The sequence below is a fragment of the Stenella coeruleoalba genome (genome assembly GCF_951394435.1).
Source record: "Stenella coeruleoalba genome assembly, chromosome: 4".
In the NCBI taxonomy this organism is placed as follows: Eukaryota; Metazoa; Chordata; class Mammalia; order Artiodactyla; family Delphinidae; genus Stenella; species Stenella coeruleoalba.
The window spans coordinates 22,422,006-22,443,101 of record NC_137149.1 but is presented as its reverse complement, the minus strand read 5'-3'; the positions used below and the strand labels follow the sequence as shown (position 1 = coordinate 22,443,101).

Here is a 21,096-nt window from a genome sequence, read left to right as displayed (position 1 = left end):
CAATCAATTTTTAATCCTTCTATCTATTACCACATTCTCTCTCCTGAGAATTCACTCTAAGCCTCAAAGATTTGGCTTGAACAGTGGCTAAATCCATTAGGTATGATCTCGGAATCCCACCAAATTTAGAAATATTGCCATCTTAGCCACAAATTTCACACTAACAGTAGACAAAAACCATCACTAAAGCACCACTTGTTAAAATGAAAACAGACTAGAAAGTTATGACTTTTATTAAACTTTATTTTTAAATAGTTTCAGATTACAGAAAAGTTACAAAAATGGTACAGGGAGTTCCCAGACACCTGTCATCCAACTTCCCCTATTGTTAACATCTTATAATACCGTGTACATCTGTCACAACTAAGAAACCAACACTGGCACATTACTATTAACTAAATTCCACACTTCATTCAAATTTCATCAGTTTTCCATTAATGTCCTTTTTCTGCTTGAGGATCCCAGCCAGGATACAACATTACACTTAGTCATTATGTCTCATCTCCTCTGGTGTGACAGTTTCACAAACTTTGTTTTTCATGACCACAACAGTTTGAGTACAGTTTAGGGAATTAGTAGAAGGTCCACCAATTTGATTTTGTCTGATGTTTTTCTCCTGAGTAGACTGGGGTTAGAGCTTTGCGTAAGAATAACACAGAAGGAGGTGAAGTGTTCTTCTCATCACATCTTATCAGGGTACACACTATCAATATGACTTACCACTGATGTTGATATTGATTACCTGGCTTAGGTAGTATTTGCTAGATTTCTCTACTGTAAAGTTATGCTTTCCCCATCTTGCCTTACCCTACCCTTTGAAAGCAAGTCACTAAGCACAGCCCATACTCAAGATGGTGTTGGGGTAGGAAAGGGGGATTAAACTTTATCTCCTGGAGAGAAGTGACTTTTTAAAATAAATATAAAATTTACTCAATTCCTGAAATACATACTGAGTACCTCAAAGCATTTGCTAATGCAATTTAGTGCCCATTTAATGTGAATCACTCTGCTAGGCACTTCAAATAATGGTTAGAAACTGACCTGCATCATGAGGAGTTTATAATATAGTGGAGAAAATATACGACAAGAAAAATGCTAGTTAAGTACTATAATGCTAGTTAAGTCACAAAAAGGGAAAAATCAAATTCAGTTGGAGTTATGAAAAGTTTCATAGAACAAGAGATATTTAAGCAAGGTATTTAAAGCTGAGTATAATTTTGACAGATGGAAATTCAACAACCATTTATGATTTTAAAAATCTCAAAAAAGTGGGTATAGAGGGAATGTACCTCAATATAATAAAAGCCATATATATCAATCCCATACCTAATATCATACAGTGAAAAGCTAAAAACTTTTCATCTAATTTCAGGAAGAAGACAAGGATGCCCACTCTCACCACTTTTGTTCAACATAGTATTTGAAGTCCTAGTCAGAGCAATTAGGCAAGAAAAAGAAATAAAAGGTATCCAAATTGGAGAGAAGTAAAACTGTCACTATTTTAGATGACATGATTTAATATATAGAAAACCCAAAGATTCCTCCAAAAAATTGTTAGAACTAATAAACGAATTCAGTAAAGTTGCAGAATACAAAATCAATATACAAAAATCTGTTACATTTCTATATGTTAATAACAAACTATTGGAAAAAGAAATTAAGAAAACAATCCCATTTACAATTGCATTAAAAAGAATAAAATACCTAGGAATAAATTCAACAAGGAGGTGAAAGACCTGTACACTGAAAACTATAATACACTGATGAAAGAAACTGAAGACACAAACAAATGGAAAGATTATCCATGCTCATGGATTGGAAGAATACTGTTATAACATCCATACTATGCAAAGCAATCTACAGATTCAATGAAATCCTTACCAAAATTCCAATGGCATTTTTCACAGAAATAGAACAACAAACCTAAAATTTGTATGAAATCACAAAAGATCCCAAATAGCCAGAGCAATCTTGAGAAAGATGAACAAAGCTGAAGGCATCATGCTCCCTGATTTCAAACTATACTACAAAGCTCTAGTGATCAAAAGAGCATAGTGTTGGCACAGAAAGAGACACATAGATCAATAGAACAGAATAGAGATCCCAGAAATAAACCCACACATATACAATGAGTTAATTTATGACACAGGAGCCAAGAATATACAATAGGGAAAGGACAGTCTCTTCAATAAATGGTGGTGGGAAAACTGGAAAACCACATGCAAAAGGTTAAAAATAGGCCACTATCTTACACCATACACAAAAATGAACTCACAATGGATTAAAGACTTGAATGTAAGACCTGAAACCATAAAACTCCTAGGAGAAAACATAGGTGGTAAGCTCCTTGACATCATTGACATTGGTGATGATTTTTTTTTTTTCAGTGCCATACAGCATGTGGGAACTTAGTTCCCTGACCAGGGGTTGAACACATGCCCCCTGCATTGGAAACACATAGTTTTAACCACTAGACCACCAAGGAAGTCCCTTGGAGATGATTTTTTGAAACTGACCCCAAAAGTACAGGCAATAAAAGCAAAAATAAACAAGTGGGGCTACAACAAACTAACAAGTTTTGGCACAGCAAAGGAAACCATCAACAAAATGAAAAGGCAGCCTACTGAATGGGAGAAAGTATTTGCAAATCATATATCCTGCTAAGGAGCTAATATCCAAAGTATATAAAAACTCATACAACTCAATAGCAAAAACAAACAATCCATTAAAAAAGAAAAATGGGCAGGGACTTCCCTGGTGGTGCAGTGGTTGAGAGTCTGCCTGCCGATGCAGGGGACACGGGTTCGTCTCCTGGTCCGGGAAGATCCCACATGCCGCAGAGTGGCTAGGCCCGTGAGCCATGGCCGCTGAGCCTGCGCGTCCGGAGCCTGTGCTCCACAACGGGAGAGGCCACAACAGTGAGAGGCCCGCATACCGCAAAAAAAAAAAAAAAAAAAAAAAAAAAAAATGGGCAGAAGATCTAAATAGACATTTTTCCAAAGACGTGCAAACAGCCAAGAGGCACTTGAAAGGATGCTCAATGTCACTAGTCATCAGGAAATGTACATCAAAAATATAATGAGATATCACCTCACACATGTTAGTATGGCTATTATCAAAAAGACAAGGAATAACAAGTGTTGGTAAGAATGTGGAGAAAAGGGAACCCTCATGCACTGTTGGTGGGAATGTAATTGGTGTGTAGCCACTATGGAGAACAGTATGAGGGTTCTTCAAAAAAATTAAAAGTAGAACTAGAGGGTGATCCAGCAATTCCACTCCTTGGTATTTACTCAAAGAAAACAAAACACTAACTCAAAAAGATATATGCACCCCCATGTTCACTGAAGGGTTATTTTTAACAGCCAAGATATGGAAACAACCTAAGTGTCCACTGATGGATGAATAAAAAAAGAAGATGTGGTACACACACACACACAAAGGAATACTATTATGCCATAAAAAAGAATGAAATCTTGCCATTTGTGACAACATGGATGGATCTTGAGGGTATTATGCTAAATGCAATACATTGGACAGAGAAAGACAAACACTGTATGATCTCACGTATATGTGGAATCAAAAAAACAACCACCACCACCACCACCCATAGACTCATAATATAAACTCCAAGTTATAAAATAAGTAACTCCTGGAGTCACTACAACATAGTGACTATAGTTAATAATAGTGTATTGTACATTTGAAAGTTACTAAGAGAGTAAATCTTAAAAGTTTTCACCGCAGGAAAAAAAAATGTTGCAACTATGTATGAGGATGGAGGTTAACTAGACTTACTGTGGTGATCATTTCACAATATATACAAATATCAGATCATTATGTTGTACACCTGAAACTAATCTAACGTTATGTCAACTACAGGAAGAAAAAAGAAAATAGATGGGAAATAGATGGAAAGACATTCAAGATGGAGAAAAGCATAAACAAAATATGAGGGTTCTCTCTCTCTCCCTCTCTCTCATTCATCCAGTGTTTTAGCACTTTAGCCCAACACAAACATTCATTTTAAGATCTTCACTAAATCTTACTAGGTTAGCGTAAGTGAATGGTGTTAGGGGCTACATTGAGTCCTCCCGAAATTCATTATGCTTAAGTCCTAACCGCCCCCCAGTACCTCAGAATATGACTATATTTGGAGATAAGGTCTTTAAAAAAAAATTCAGGTTAAAAGAGGTCATTAGAACAGGCCCTAATCCAATATAACCGGTGTCCTTATAAGAAGATATTAAGTTATAGATAGGCACAGAGAGAAGAGGATGTGAAGAAACAGGCCCCTCTACAGGTCAAGCGGAGGTCTCTGAAGAAACACACCTGTGGACACCTTGATCTCAGACTTCTAGTCTCCAAAATTATGAGAAAATAAATTACTGTTGTTTAAGACATCCTGTCTGTGGTATTTTGCTAGACCAGGCCTAGCAAAACAACACATGCTGTTAGAGTTTCTAAATCAAATCTAATTTGGCAAAATTTCCCACTGTGATGTTATTTAAACCTTATTATTGTGTAGTTCTTTCCATTCACTAGTATCATGAAGAGAGTAAAGTTAAGGTGAAGAAAGGAAAACGTGAGCCTTAAAAACAACTTTAGTTCTTTCAAATTTTATGCCCTATAAACTTGTCCATTCCGACCCTAACCATAACAAATTTTTGCCCTAAATTCTTTCCCCTAGAAAAGTATGTAGTGATTTCATGAAGCTTCACAGATCTCTCTTGTAGCACTTTATTCACCAGATCGCTAGATAACATTATCCCTGACAGCAACTGCTGCCACACAGTGCCCCAAATGGTCCACTACTAAAAGCTTCACCTCGACCCACCTTTTTGTCTCATACCGGAGGAAAATTAAAAGGGAAAATAGAAAATAAATTTAAATGGCATTTAACAAGCACATATCTAGGACTAAAAGTATTCCTAAACGTCTGTAATTCCCCTTTTCAAGAAATAGACCTACCATATTTTTAGCTGCATCCCCAAAGAAACGTACAGCAGGGAAGTTAAGACCCAGGTGTCCACTTGCAAGAGTCAACAGACTTTCTGGAGCGGCTAGATTGTGGACCACAAACCCTGGCTCCGAAGGCAACACGGGAAACGTTCACACACGCATGTAAGAGGGTCTCCCGCACGCTCGTCCGGTCTACTACCCTTTCCTTTTCCTAATCTTGTGTTTACAAAATCGTTTGGCAAGGCTTTCAGTAGAGTGCAAATACTCCTAAGAGATTAGGCGCCCCCAAAACAAAACACTGATTGCAGACCACTGACACCTGCGCTTCAGGAACAGCAATGTCGGCGGAACACGGGAAAATACGGAGTTTTTTAGCAGAGAGACCAAAAAAAAAAAAATCAGCTAATTCCATGAAAACCAACCAACAAAAAGGTTAAGCAGAGAACTATCGAACCTGGCGCTTTGGTAACAAGGGTGACTTGTAAAGTAACTCTCCTAACAAAACAGCCCTTCCGCCTTCTTCACTCAGCGGACGCGCGAGTCCACCAAGATTTCCTGATTTCGCGAGAACTTTTGGCAGCTCTGAATGCGCACGCGTCAGACTCGGAGGCCACGTGAGCAGCCCAGATCTAGCGCGGGGGCGAGGCGGGGTGGAGAAGCTGAGGAAGGGGAGGGCCATCAAGAAAGCGGTGGCCAGGGCCTCTCTGGTGGCGCAGTGGTTGGGAGTCCGCCTGCTGATGCAGGAGACGCGGGTTCGTGCCCCGGTCGGAGAAAATCCCACATGCGGCGGAGCGGCTGGGCCTGTGAGACATGGCCGCTGAGCCTGCGCGTCCGAAGCCCGTGCTCCGCAACGGGAAAGACCACAACAGTGAGAGGCCCGCGTACCGCAAAAAAAAAAAGAAAGGCGGTGGCCAACGTATGGGGTGGAACCTCAGCGGAGCTGGGAGGGCGGGGCGGGGAGAAAGCGCGTAGGCCCCGCCCCTCGCGGCTTTTCCCCGGAATAGCGTCACCCGCTCTATAAGAGAGCGTGTGGCGAAGGATTCGGCCTTTTACATCCGGGACGCGTCGAGTTTAGGTGGAAGTACTCCGTTGTGTTTCGTGCGCTAAAATACTTAAGACAGAACTTTTGGCCAAGTTTAAAATGCAGGAGATGCAACAGTCTTGTAGAAGTAGATCGACGTCAGCTTGGAAAACCTCTAGGTTCAAACTCCTGAGTGGGCTTAAATGTTCATTGATTCGCGGGGCAGCCACGTTCAGCCGGGGGCGCTGAGTCGTAAAACTAGCGCCCGTGGGCCGTGGGCCGTGGGCCTTCCGGCAAAGGTTAAATGCAGCTGATGACTCCGGTTAAGGTCATTAGTTCTGCTGTTGGTGTCATGTGGCCATCTTGAATCTACTCCGACACTATGAAATAATAACACCGCATCCTGATAACCCGCCAGTTTGATCCAGGTGGTGAGTAGTATCTGTAGTTGTCCTTGCTGGTCTTTTCTGGGATTATGAATCTCCATGTATCTTTGGGACCTGTCAGCTGTGGCAGTCTCCCTTCCTAGCCATGGAAGAGCATATTCTTGTTTATTGGCAAAGCTGTCACCATCTAATTGGTATCAGATTCTGACTTGCACAAGTAACATTCTTCACTTTAAAAATCTGGAGGGTACTGGGTTATTGGGCAGACATCTAACTACTGTTCAAATGTTTTTAGGAAGCTGAGCTAATTGTTCCAGTGGATGATGGAAAACAACAAGGTACGTTCCTGTTTTTTATATATATATATTTATTTATTCATTTCTGAATCTGAAACCCTTAGTGCTAAGGATTTGGAAGGCCAAAATTGGCATATTTTGCTGGCGTTTTGTAATTTAAAAGAGTAAATAGCCAACTGAATAGAAAGTAACTGAAGTAGCTGCTAAGACTCAGCACCATGAGGTGAGTACACAAATTAGAGTTTTATAAAGCTGGTTTTCTTCTCTTGCAGAAGTCAAGAAATCCAAAGCGATATGGGTGAAGTCTTATTAGCATCCTGAAGTACACTGCCAAATGTGATTTTAAATCTCAAGTATGGTATTTAAATGGAGAATAAATAAGTGCTTCCTTGCCATATCAATAAAATGCTCGATTTGTACAGATGTCAGCGTTCCCTGACTGAATGACTAATAAGTGCAAAGGTAACTACAAGTAGTGAACAGGCTACCTCCTGTTCCACTGTTGGGAGCTCGAGTGGAAGTAACATGAATTAGTATCGTTGTGTAAGGTGTTATTTGGGGAAAACTGTTATACATAAAAACCAGTTTACCCCTGAGGAAGAGAGCAGGGTCATTTAATACCACACAGAAGATTAAGGAAACTGCACGGTGAAAAGCTATGCACTTTATTTACACAGATGTGCACTGAACACGTGCATCTTTAAAACTCACACTTAACATGTAACAAGAAAAAAAATTAAGCTATAATAAATGCATATTTTATGAACCAAGCATTCTACCTCAAGGTTGAGCAAACTGCAGGCCATCTGTTAACTATCTGTTCTTTAAGTTTGCCAGCCTCTGGTCTAGTTAAAAAGCCAATATAAATGTTTGCATCAGCGCTGTAGTTCAATTACAAGGATGGCCTGTGAGAAACTTTCAGGAAGATAAATTTTCTCACCTGCATTGCAGGTTTTTCCTTTATCAAAGTCATGAGTGTTTAGAAAACGTTTTAATGCTATTCTGCTTGAACTGCATTGCAGTTCTGCAAAGTAGTAAACTATAAAGCACTTTCAGGTTAGCACCAGTTGTTTTACATAGCTCAGAATTTACAAAAGGGATGCAATATGATACAGAAGGGAAAGGGATGGGGGTGAAGTCCCTCCATGGCGAGTTAGCCATTGAAGAGGATTACTTAAGCATTCTTAATCCTATAGTTTGTACTCACCGCTTCACCTTTTTTTACTACCTGGGATTTTGAGAAGGACTCATGATAGCAGTCTACTCAAGTATCCTGAGGGCTTAGCTTTTATATTTGGGCAAAGATTTTGTGCAGCTACCAAGAATGCCCTGTAGGATACATAATAAGCAGCTATCCCTTACTCCTTTGGGAAACAGCCGGAGGGAAAACTTGCCTTTAGACAGGAGAACCATGGGTTAGAGGGGTGGGAGGAGATGCTCTTGTCTGCATTGGGACTCTTCCTGTTCTGGAGTTTGGATTCAAAGCCTTTCAACAGCTGTCTCATCTTGGCCTCTGCCTGTTAACCCATTTGAAAACTAGAAATATTATAAAATCTTACCTTTTATAAATTGTCAATGAGGTGCATAGCCACCTAGCACATAAGTGGCATATGGATTCAACATAACAGTTATTTTAGACTTTCCCAAACTATAGACAGGGAAAACATTTTTAATAGTCTATTTTTATTAGATGGGACTGTATCAGGATAGTCTGCAGGTTTAAGTTAGTTACCAGAAGGTTGCAGTAGGTGGCACTCTTAAATCATGGTCTGGAAAACAGCATGCTGCTAAAGAAAAAACATTTATTTACCAAGCTGTAAATTTGAAGTGATTAAAAGTAATCAAGCAGATTGAATTAGGTTGTGCATTAAACAGTTTGAAGGCATTCTTTATTATGTTTTCAGGAATGCTGAAGTGTGCTAACAACATACAAGGTAGCTAGAATGTTTCTCTTTAGTTGCCATAGTGCTTGGTACAAAGGCTTCATTCAGGAATGTACTGTGACAATGATATTCCTTTCCACTCAGTTTATAATAGAATTCCTTTATCTTTTTTGGCCTTCGATTTTCTCACGAAAGGCCAGAAAGATGTGGTCTGATATTTTTATCAGCCTAAGGAAAAAAGTCTGAGCTTAAAAAATTACATGAACAGAAAACAATGCCACTCTTATTTTGGGGGGGGGGTGCGGTACGTGGGCCTCACTGTTGTGGCCTCTCCCGCTGCGGAGCACAGGCTCCGGACGTGCAGGCTCAGCAGCCATGGCTCATGGGCCCAGCTGCTCCGCGGCATGTGGGATCTTCCCGGACCGGGGCACGAACCCGTGTCCCCTGCATCAGCAGGCAGACTCTCAACCACTGTGCCACCAGGGAAGCTCGCCACTCTTATTTTGAGTATAGTAAAGAGTATTTTTTTATGTCAAATGTAGGCTCTTTATATGAATATATACCATATTGATTCAGTTACAAAGGAGTTCTCAATCCAAATAAATGTAAAAACAGCCTGACTTCACAATCAATATACAATAATCTCTGGAGAATGCTGAGAAACAGGCAGAGACAAGACTCATGAGAATAATGAATTTAGTGTCCATTAAACTAATTTGGGTAGGCAACAATGCTAAATAAGGATAATCATTACTACACTGAGGTATCTGTAGCCAAAATGTTCACATCACAAATTCTCAAGCAGCAAAGGGGTGCACAGTTCTTACGACAACACAGAAACACGGATCTCCGTTCCCATTAGTTGGCATCTCAGCTAAATGCCAATGTTGGAAAGTTTCCAACAGATTCTCTAAATATTATTTTCTTGAGGTTTCCATGAAGGATTACAGTTTGGTGATACTTTTTATCCAAGGTACAAAGGCTGAAACTTTGGTATAAACACCAGGGGAATCCTTGACCCCACAGCCATATCCCCAGGAGGTCACCCCATATACAACCCAGCTCTCTCCTGGCCGTTCACACATGAGTGGTCCTCCGCTGTCTCCCTGGCAGCTGTCCACACGTTTGTGTTCATGGAGGTTTCCAGCACAGAGCATCCTTCCTGTAAATCGACCCTTATAACGGTCTTCACAAAACCTCTTGGGAAGTAAGGGGATGGCTGCTTGTTGCAGAGTTCTTGAGTAGGCTCGTCCTATGCAGGCCAAATAACTGAATTAGATGCCAGGTAAAGATGGTAGTGAAAAGAGCTACATTTAACAGTTTAATGAACATTTAATAGCCCTATTAAAATAAAAAGCCCTATTGTGGCATTAGTGTAGTGATAACTATAAATGGTATTTTTTTATTGTTTGCACTTAACCATACTCTAACCCTTCACTATTCTGTTTCTCAGTACTGCATTTTTTGAAGAATACTTGAGTAACGCTTACGGACTTGCCCAGTAGAAAAAGGTAACCTACAGAAAGCACATTTGTGCAGGCTTTAGAATTTGAATTCTTTATATTAAAACACTGAGGGTGCATTCATGCTGGCTCTGTATTAGCAAATCCACTGCTCTAGGACTCATCTACTTCACTGACTTGAGGATTACTTATAAATAATTCTATATAAGCACATAAGGTGGCAATTACTGTCCTCAATAGAAACATGGTATTTCATAAAGATGATTCAGAAACAACATTCTTACATAGAAACAGGCTGAAGTTTAGCCACTTGTTAACATATTCTATTTACTAGTAAGCCACTCATTCTCTATTTAGTGGCTAAAATGTATAATTGATAGGTTCTCCATGATAGCCTTTTCTTGGATCTAAACTCCACATTATTCTCCAATCCTATTTACTCAACTGGAGTGATTCATCCATAATAAAATATTCTGTAAAATTTACTTTCTTTGTCATCTCTATTCAGATGTAGTGTCTAAAGGGAGGTGATTGATTCCCTTTCCTGATGAAGTAATAATTTCAACAGCTATACCCCAGCCTTCAGTTTGCCTCAGGTCAGCATAGCGTCGTGAGAAGGCATTTACTCTGACCTGATTCTATTTTATCATTCAGGAAATGTTTCCACTTTTTAAGGTTTATTTCAGGATTGGTCGCAGAGCTTTTTCAGTATTGTGTATCTGCTACAGATGTTCTACATTTGGCTGCTATGAAATAATGTAAGTTTAAAGCCCAGATTTAATGTAGCATGGGATAAAATGAAAACAAATACTTATATTTACTAAATATAACCTTATTGAAATTATCACCTGTAGAAATACTTATTTGATGTTCTTTTCAGTTTTAATTACTTTTAATGGAGAGCAGTCAACCCAATCGTTTCTCCTTACTCAGTCATTTGTGAGTCGAGCACCTAATCCAGGTGAGACCTAGATGTTTCGAAGACCATCCTGAGCAAGCACTAGCTGATGTTAACTCTAGTGAGGCAATACAGAAAGCTGTTTGCCTGAGAAGAGCACAGGCTGAACACTATCCTGCTTGGGGATGGGGAGGTGGGAAGAATGAGAAGGGGGTTGTGGAAGGAGAAACCCAAGTAAGTGAGCTGGATCCTTCCACTTGAACCTCAGCAGCTCTGATTTTTGTCTGTTCTTCATTTAGGAATTCTGCATAAGATTTACTTTGATAAAGGGCTCCATGACAAAGAAACCATCAAACACCAAAGCCCTTTGCTGGGGTAGCTACATCAAAGTCATTAGGAAAACTTTTTAAAATAGAGACAGCTAGGCCCCAGTCCTGAGTCGGGTCTAAGTTCTCATGGGAACCACAGTACCCTCAGGGTATGAATCCAGATTACACGCATGCATCTCACACTTGGCAGAATTTCCAAACAACTAAGCCTGAACCCCCTTTAAGATTTTGCTACCCACTGTACACTCAAATGTATGGATAATCCCAGACACAAGCAGGTGCCCAGATTTTAATTGTTTCTTTGGGCTATTTGTTACCTGTGTCTCCCCATCCTGTTATGTAACAATTGGAGGCTGTTTTCCGTGGCCTCTCTCTCCGGAGTGGCAAACAGGCTGGCAAAACGTGGCTGCTGAATCTGGCACATTGTTCTTCTGGTCCTTGTAATCTAACCAGGGCGATGTCGTAGTCACTGCTGTCTGGTCGATACTCCCGGTGAATCACAATCTGCTGAACTCCAATTTCTTCCTCAAACTCCTCCAGCACCAGAGTATGATAATCCCCAACCCGAACAGCATAGTTCCTAGTGCTGTTACCATACCTGGGGGGCAGAGAGAGCTAATGGGAGGCTTGTTTCAAATGTTGTAAATTGGTAACTGTCAGCCAGGAAGGTTAATAGAGATGCTTGTAAGTCTTTCTTCCAAATCATTAATCCCTTTTATAAGTTTAACCTTCCTTTCCTTTTCTCTGATCCCACTGCTCTCGGGCTCACACTCTAAACCCACTGTCATCACTTCTTTTCTTCATTCATTTCACTATTTAACCCAGGTTACCATCTGTTTTCTGAGAAGGAGCAAATGTGGAAAGTAAGGACTAATCACTAACCTGTCATTTCCCCACCATGAAAAAGGATCAAAACAGGAACAAAGAGTATAGGGCAAAATTACCATCCTGTGTTTGCTGTCATCATTTTTCTATCATTTCCAAGATTGTTAGTTCATCATGAAATTCCATGAGGGCAGAAACTATGTCTGATTTAACTCTGTATCCCCCAAAGCACTTAGCACAATCCACTTTACTCCCCTTTTCTGTAAACTGAATGCAAACCAAAACTATCTTCAGGGCAACATACATGCGTTATATGCTCTCATCTCTTAAATCTTTGTTCAGACATCACCTCAGTAAGACCTACCTTGCAATCTAAAATTTCAACCCACCCTTGCTTGTGCTCCCATCCCCCAGCACTCCCAATATCCTTAATGTGCTTTACTTTTCCTTTTTATTAAACACTACTTTCTAACAAATTATCTAACTTACTGTTTATTGTATTTATTGTTCTCTGCCTCCCCCCCCCCCCGACCTTGAACAAAAGGTACTCAAGGGCAGGGATCTTAGTGTTCACTGATGAATCTTACACGTTGAGAATAGTGATGCCAGTTAAGTAGGAATGCAGCATATGTTTGTTGATTTAGTGAATGAATGAATGAATGTTTATTTTTAATGAATGTGTCTTTTTTTCCATAGGAACTATTCAATTAAAATAGAAATACAATATTTACTTGATTGACAGTTCTCAGCCTGTTTTTCAGCCAGCATACCTTGATTCTGATACATCTGCCTAAAGCAGTTTCTCAACCTCAGCACTACTGACATTTGGGACCAGATTATCATTTGTTGCAAGGGGCTGTGCTGGGCATTGTAGGATGTTTAGAAGCATCCCTGGCCTCAATTCACTAGATGCCAGTAGCATGCACACTCACATACACACACCCCAGTTTGACAGCCAAAAATGTCTCCAGATATTTCCAAATATTCCCTAGGGTGCAAATTGTCCCCACTTGAGAACCGCCAACCTAAAATACATCATCCAACCCACCTCCTGATCACTTCCTCTTTCTCACTGAAGAGTATAGCACCTTGCTCGCTTCCCCTCTATAGCTACTTAAAACATTCTCAATGACTTAATTCCCAACACCTTTCCCTTTTAGTTCCCTAACCTCCTCACCTGCAGAGAGTGTTTTCTCTACTTGATCTCAGCCTCCCACCTACAGCTCATACTCACCAAATATTACACATTTTTGAAGTCTTGATTTCAAGCATCTCATCTTGACAGTTTTACAGCTCTACTCATACTTAAGTACCTCCTATCTTTACAGTTTTACAGCTCCATCCACAGCTCTTCACCCCCACTGGACTTCAATCCGTCGGCCCCACTAGTTTTTTCATGTCATTCTCACTCTGCTTATGACTTCTTACAAGGCTTGGATTCCATCATCACTCTCTTGCAAAAACTCTCAATCCTTCTTTCCCTGATCTGCCAAAACTCCAACTCTGGTTTCATCATCTCACCACCTACTTACCACTAGCATCTGACTGTTCAAAGGGAAAAACAAACATTTAACAGCTCACCTTAATTTTTTTTTTTTTAATCAAAACTTCAATATCTTCCACTGGAAACGGGGCCTGTTCTTGAATGTGAATTTAGAGAAGTGGTATTCAAACACTGGAAGTTTCTAGTGACTGCCTATTTGAAATAACCTTTCATTTATTCCTATAACATTTCTGGAAGTTATAAGTTGCTCAAAGATTCTTATAGCCCTAAGTAGGGCTCTGACAACATTGCAATATATAAAGTGATTTTCTTAACTGTGTCAGCTCAAAAAACTGAACAATGCAACAAAGATGATTTAGCTTATACAACCACCTACCAGTGATCTATGAAACTAATAATTTCCTGTGGTTCCTTGAAATTCTCCATTTTCAACCTTAAATTATCACATATCTTTAAAGTTCAGAAGGCTTTTCATATATTGTACCTAGAGACTATCTTCTTATGGGTTCCACTTCAAACTTTAAGTTGAGGATTATTTCATATCCTGAAACTCTAAAAAGTAATAGTCATGAAGAATAATCAGATATTTAAATAACTCTCACTTCTACTTTCTGTGTATTGCTACTAATGTATTATAAAAATTCAATATGACTCATTAATATATTCAGGTTTTAAAGCAAAATCCCAAGTGATTTATGTTTCTAACAAGAATAACTGTCAATGCATCCTTGAAAGTGCTGCTGAAATGTTTCATAGATCTTTGGAATGGAATTTAAGAAATTATCTCAAGCTTCACTGTCCAGTACCGTAGCCACATGTGGCTAATGAAGCGCTTGAAATGCAGTTGGTCCAAAATGAGATGTGCTAAAAGTACAAAAATATGCACAAGATTTCAAATATTTACTATGAAAAAAGAATATAAAATATATTGTTTCTCTAGATAATAAGACTATCAGATATCTCAATTTTATATCCTATTTTGCAATGATATTTTGGATATACTGAGTTAAATGAAATCTATATAATGATATATAATATATCATATGGGTGAAGTTAATTTCACCCATTTGGTTTTTTAATCTTTTAATGTGGCTACTAGAAACTTTAAGCTTATATACATGATTTGTATTTGTGGCTCACGTTATATATCTAGTAGATAACACTGGTCTAGAGAAATACTACGGCATAAAGTAGGCATCCTATTTTTAAATTTTTCTTTAATGCAGTTTCTTGTGTTGCTTATAACTTTTAAGCTCGAGTTATGAGACATTCCCTTCATATGTCAACTTTTTATATTTAAGACAATTACATTACTGTTCAACCAAAAAAAAAAGTTATTGCAACAATATTTTCCATTCTTTGAAAAAGAGCTGTGACACAGCTAAAATAATCCTTGCATCTAAACTGGCTATATAAATACATCCTACATTATCTAAAAATTGAGTCTTCAGCCAGTGAACAAAGAAACAGGACATTACTACAGCAAGGAAATTTATTTTTTAAATATCCCAGTTTTAAAGTCTTGGGAAATCTTGCCTTAACACGTCACTTCATGCCTGGATTACTACAGCAGTCTGCTAAATGGCCTTGCTGCTTCAAGTTTCAACTTTTTCAAGCCATCCTTCACATTGCAGCCAGAGCAATGTTTCTATCTAATAATATAACTACTCTTCTGAACACCCTTCCAGATAGATACCCATCACTGTCTACATAGTAAAGTTCAAATTCCTAAAATGATAGACAAACCCATCCAAGAATGGCCCTTGTCCACCTCTCTGATACCACCCTTGTCCTCGTGTCTGTGTCCCTGTCATTCTGGCCGCTTGAAGAGGCATCTGACAAACCTGTCTTTATTCAGACTATTTGCAATATCATTCCCTCCACCCCTCATCCTAATATGGCAAAAACTGATTTTATCTTTCAAGTCTCAAGATCTCCTAGGAAGCTCTTCCTGCCCTCCCCGAAAGCTAGCCAATCCTTTTGAACACTCCCAGTAGCACCGTCAGAGCGTTTATAACAGCTTCTACAACTTGTTAAGATGTCAGGTCTCCCCAGTTAAAGGCTCCTTAAGTGTAAAGACTATATCATGCTCACTTTTGTATCCTCAGCACCAAGCAAAGTGGTTTGCACAGAGAAAGCTCTTAATAAATATATGTTAAATGACTTCTTTGGAAGACACGTTCTGTTCACATACATACACTCTGATCCCGAACTTACTGAAATGAGACCTCCTCTCACCAATTCCTACGTTATAACAACACCATCACAAAAGTTACTTTTTAAAAAAAGTCTCCACAAAGATCTAATGTTCTCATTAATACTGGCTCTTCATCAGAATCACCTGTACCACTTTTAAGAATACAAATGTCTAGGGGCTTCCCTGGTGGCGCAGTGGTTGAGAGTCCGCCTGCCGATGCAGGGGACACGGGTTCGTGCCCCGGTCCGGGAGGATCCCACATGCCGTGGAGCAGCTGGGCCCGTGAGCCATGGCCGCTTAGCCTGCGCGTCCGGAGCCTGTGCTCCGCGGTGGGAGGGGCCGGAACAGTGAGAGGCCCGCGTACCTCAAAAACAAAAAACAATACAAATGTCCAGGCCACGCAAACTCTGAGAACATTAAATTAATAGGGCTGATGTAGGACCATGGGTGATGCAAATTCACAGTCAGTCTGGAGAATTACTGAACCAAAGACTTAAAGGCACGGGCATAACACCCGCCTCTTCATGCCTGGAATTTCACTGGGTGAAGTAGGAGATGACTAACAGACTGCCATAACACAAACACGTACACGTTCCATACTTATACTGTGTTCTCAGGTCAGGTAGATTTCAGCGGGTATTTTTGAGTATACTCCCAAATTAATATGCTCACCAAGCAGGAGTTGATAGTAACCTGAGAATAAAAATAAAATATTTACCTGACAAGAAGGAAAAATGCATCATTCTTGTTAAAATGAAGTTCCTTATTAGAATCTATACTTTTAAAGTCGTACTGATTTAAGAAATGGACCAGCTAAACCCAAGCAGTGATTCCCACACTCCTTTCACTCCAGTTATTCTTAGAATAGATTTATGCTTGGAATTTGAAGAGCATCTGACACAAGCCTGGATTAGTTTTCTAACCAAATATTTGTCTTCCAGTGTCACCTCTCCTAGTGAATGCGATTATATATATATATACTTCAGGGATAACACTTTGGCTGAGGTTACCAGTATGATTTTGCACTTTGAAATCATTTTCTATGGTTCTAGGCTTCTCAAGAAAAATATATCAAGGAATTCTTTTTCAATGCATTTTAAGGTCTTTCTAGTTGAGCTTTTGTTATTTTGATACACTTTATTCAAAAACGCTTCTAAAACAAACATTTCAGGTTTTGGCTGACACGCCATTCAGTTGTTTGCTTTGCTGAAATGCTTTCAACTCCCCCTCAAATAAAAATTGGATGAAATTCCTGGACAAGTTTGAGCAAGAGAGGATCTGAGACAGGGCAGTTAGTAAAATCCACTATTCCAATTTCTCTGAGATTCTGGAATTAAAATAAACTACAATTAAAATTTTCTAGAATTAGAAGAGTTAATTCAGGTGACGGTCATTTTCTTTATGACGGTCATTTTCTTTCTTTATAGATTCATCTCTTTAAAAAGACAGTATTTTACATCAACCTGTACACATCTGCTACTTCTAGAATCTTTTTTTTCTCTGTTGTCTGGATGAAACTCAAAAAGTAGTTGACTGAAATTGCTTGTGTAAATGGTTCCAGTTGCTTATGGAGAAGAGACCTTCCCTGTAGAACCTCGCACTGTCCCTTACATACATGTAGTGTGTGTTCAGGAAATGGTTTTAGCATAGTTGATGGTATTGTGTATATCACCAAAGACCATGTTCCTAAGAACTCTACCATATACTAGGTCATGGTGGAACATATGTTAAGTACCGCACACATTTTGTTCTTAAAAAGAAGTCCCGGGCTTCCCTGGTGGCGCAGTGTTGAGAATCTGCCTGCCAGTGCAGGGGACATGGGTTCAGGCCCTGGTCTGGGAAGATCCCACATGCCGCGGAGCAACTAGGCCCGTGAGCCAAAACTACTGAGCCTGCGCGTCTGGAGCCTGTGCTCCGCAACAAGAGAGGCCGCAATAGTGAGAGGCCCGCGCACCACGATGAAGAGTGGCCCCCGCTTGCCACACTAGAGAAAGCCCTCGCACAGAAACGAAGACCCAACACAGCTATAAATTAATTAATTAATTAATTTTTTTTTTTTAAAGGTAAAACTTTTTAAAAAAGGAGGGCTTCCCTGGTGGCGCAGTGGTTGAGAGTCCGCCTGCCGATGCAGGGGACACGGGTTCGTGCCCCGGTCCGGGAAGATCCCACACGCCGCGGAGCGGCTGGGCCCGTGAGCCATGGCCGCTGAGCCTGCGCGTCCGAAGCCTGTGCTCCGCAGCGGGAGAGGCCACAGCAGTGAGAGGCCCGCGTACCGAAAAAAAAAAAAAAAAAGTCCCATTACTCTGTGGCTCATCTTTCTAATTATAATGTCTAATAATTTAGATATTTCTGATTTTCAGAGCAGCATTCTCTGACAATTTCCAGCTTCTTTGGTGATTCTAGGCAAAAAAGTCAAATAGATAAAATCAGGTAAAGCTATATTCTTGATCAAATCAAATTTGCAGAAGAATTACAGAAATGAAAGAATCCTTGTTTTGGGCACATTCTTTCCTCCAAAGTGGCATTTGCTATCAGAACAAGCAATTAAAAGAAATTAGTTTAACATTCAGGAATTTTTCTCTCAATTATATTGCCATACCACCATAGAGAGAGGGTCATTTTACAGTACTTGTAGTAATGATTTAAAGTAGAAAATAGTGGGAGTTCACTGGCGGTCCAGTGGTTAGGACTCCATGCGTCCACTGCAGGGGTCAAGGGTTCGATCCCTGGTCAGGGAACTAAGATCCTGCAAGCCACATAGCATGGCAAAAAAAAAAAAAGTAGAAAATAGCAAAAGCAAGCAATTTATATTGTGTAAAATTCATAGGGCAACTGCAGAAAAACTTAATTTATCCAAGTTTCTGCTTCACACTGCCAATGGGATACTGCATTCCAAAGTCTGTATTAACACTAGGAAAAATGTGAAAAATGGGATAGAAGGCCTTTAAATGGTGATTCACCAACTACCTCAGTTACCCTTGTTAACGCTGGCATAAAAGAATGTTTTGGACACCTCACAATACGTGAAAGCCATGAATGTAGAGCTGGATTACTAGAACTGTCAGCCTTCCAGTAAGGTACCCTCATCTTACAGAGACAACTCTATAGGAAATGAGTGTAACAGGATGGTGGATGTGAGTAACTATGTTCTGATCTCATCATCCGCAGGCCATCATTCCTAGATTATTCTGATATAAGGATTACATAAAAGAGTGACTACTCTGTGGGGGCAAAACAAATAAACATAAAAAACTGTCATCCCGTAGAATAAAGTAACACAGAAGGTGATAGCAATCTGTGCCTATTGTTCAGAATGGCTATTCAAGAGCACTGGCCTACATCATCACTGCAAGATTTAGGCACCAAAGGAGGCCCCATGAACAAGAAGCTATTTTATATATTGAAGTCCAGTAGTTAAAGCAGCAGAGATACAAACAGAAAGGAAATGGGGGTGAGAGAGATAATTTCAAAGTATGAAATCTAGGTCCCCTAGCAGTGGATCTTAAGTTAGACTCCCAAGAAATCTAAAAAAAGGTAACCTCTCAGAACCTGACCACATTGCTTCTGTAGTACAGTGTCTACAATTCCAGAGGAAAACTATTTTTTGCAAACTTCAGAGTTTCTGATGATTAAAGGAGGGTTGTTTTAATCCAGAGTCCCTGAACCCAGAAGACAAAATTTGGAGTTTGTTCTAATCACTGGTAACTCTCCTTATGGCTGTCAATAAACTTCCTGGAATAAAGATGTGAGTTGTAGCCTCCTTGGGCACTTCAGAACAAGTCTATGAAATCCAGTAAAGATTACAAACCAAGTCAGATGAACTTGTAACACCTTTGCAAAACAATTTTCTCCCTACTCACATTAAAAGAGTCTTGCGGTCTATCCAAAGCACATCAAAAAGTTGCATATCATAATCTGCTCCTCTGTTTTTTAATCAGCTGTCTTTTATACCGCACAGATAATGGGAAGAAACTCAGAATGACGTATGGAAGGAGTTATCTGTTGATCTAGGTTTAAAATACCACCATCCTCTAAAGAGTCCAACATCCTTAAATATACCCACTACCTGGCAACCGAGCCCCACTTTCATCCTGCATCCATCATTTAGGAGGGTCTAGTATGTGCCAAGTAATACACGAGACACTTGGTTTATAAACACAAATGAGACCATTACTGACTTGAAGCAATAATCTAGAAGGCGCAGGTCAAGGGAGGAATAATGACATGTAAACAAACAAACCCAAACATGTACCTAAAAAAAAAAAAGACCTTTGAGGGAACTTAAAGGTCAGATCAAAGTTTTCAACCTCAAGTGGAATTTTTGGGCAATTTCCTGACTTTAATACTTTAAGCCTTGGACCCCTAAGTCTATAACTTTTAGCAGAGAAAGATTTACTTGAAAGAGAAGGAGTCTTGAACAAGAGGAGAAAAATCTAAACTGAACGTACTGAATTATTTTGCTTAAATTCTAAGCGCAAGATGGGCTTCTCCAGTTTCTCTGCAGTTCCCTACCTAGTTTTTCTCCTCTAGTCAGTGGGATAAAATCATCCTGAATTCTCTACTTTTGCTCATAATAATCTTTGATTCCTTTTTGTGAACCCCAACATAATAAGAGCCAACATTCGTTTTGAATTTTACAGTTTATAGAATACTTTCACATACTTTGCAGATCATTTGTTCCTCACTGTAGAACGTTACTGCCTTCATTTTACAGATGAGAAAATTGAGGCTCCCAGAGGTTAAAATAATCCCCACAAAGTGAAACAATTAACAGCTGGAGGAGCTGGAACTGTAACCTTGGTCTTGATGGCCAGGTCCCAGTCGCTGGTTACACAGTACCAAGTTCTATTGATTTCTATCAGGGTCTCTACCTTCCCTCCCTCCTTTTCTTTTCTACCTTCTATCTTTATTACAATAGCCTTATAACCAGTCTCCCTCCAGTTCCTACCACAGTGGGTTTAATCACTTGGTAACATGGACCAATTTGAGTCTCTCCAGGAAAAGGCACAGAAGCATGTATGCAAATATTTCTCATATAATTTGAAGCCTGTTCACAGACCCCTAGATTAATAACTTTGCTTTCCCCCCTGCCCCCAGATCTATCCCATACATCTCCTAAAACTCCTCTTTGATCATATTTCAAGCCTCAAAAACCTTTCGTGGTTTCCCACTGCCTAGTGAATGAAACAGATTCAGCACCCTGGCATTCCAGACCTTTCCTGCTTCTTTACTGTAAGTCCGCTATACAAATTCCAGATCCACGATCCTAACTAATAACTGGCATCCTTCAAATATGCTTTATGCTTTCTTTCTCACCACTGTGCTCTCAACA

The 21,096-nt window shown here is 39.7% G+C and overlaps 1 protein-coding gene and 1 long non-coding RNA gene across 3 annotated transcripts in view; one reads left to right on the top strand and one right to left on the bottom strand.

The window, feature by feature from the left end:
- The first annotated feature begins 6,008 nt into the window (after nucleotides 1–6,008).
- On the top strand, nucleotides 6,009–7,094 carry LOC307185638. Its single transcript, XR_013828128.1, has 3 exons — nucleotides 6,009–6,414; nucleotides 6,665–6,707; nucleotides 6,938–7,094. It is a non-coding gene; the product is annotated as an uncharacterized lncRNA (long non-coding RNA).
- Nucleotides 7,095–7,287: 193 nt separating this feature from the next.
- Nucleotides 7,288–21,096, bottom strand: part of PRSS12 (serine protease 12) — a 70,047-nt gene continuing 56,238 nt past the window's right edge. Inside the window, exons 12-13 of one of the 2 annotated variants that reach the window (XM_079919965.1) lie at nucleotides 11,556–11,836; nucleotides 7,288–9,800 (exon numbers count right to left, since the gene is read on the bottom strand). In XM_079919965.1, the coding sequence (XP_079776091.1) occupies nucleotides 9,493–9,800; nucleotides 11,556–11,836 (589 nt within the window). In that variant the 3' untranslated portion in view covers nucleotides 7,288–9,492. Of the gene's footprint in view, nucleotides 9,801–11,555; nucleotides 11,837–16,194; nucleotides 16,458–21,096 lie in introns of those variants that run through there. The other variant, XM_079919966.1, reaches the window with a different exon arrangement.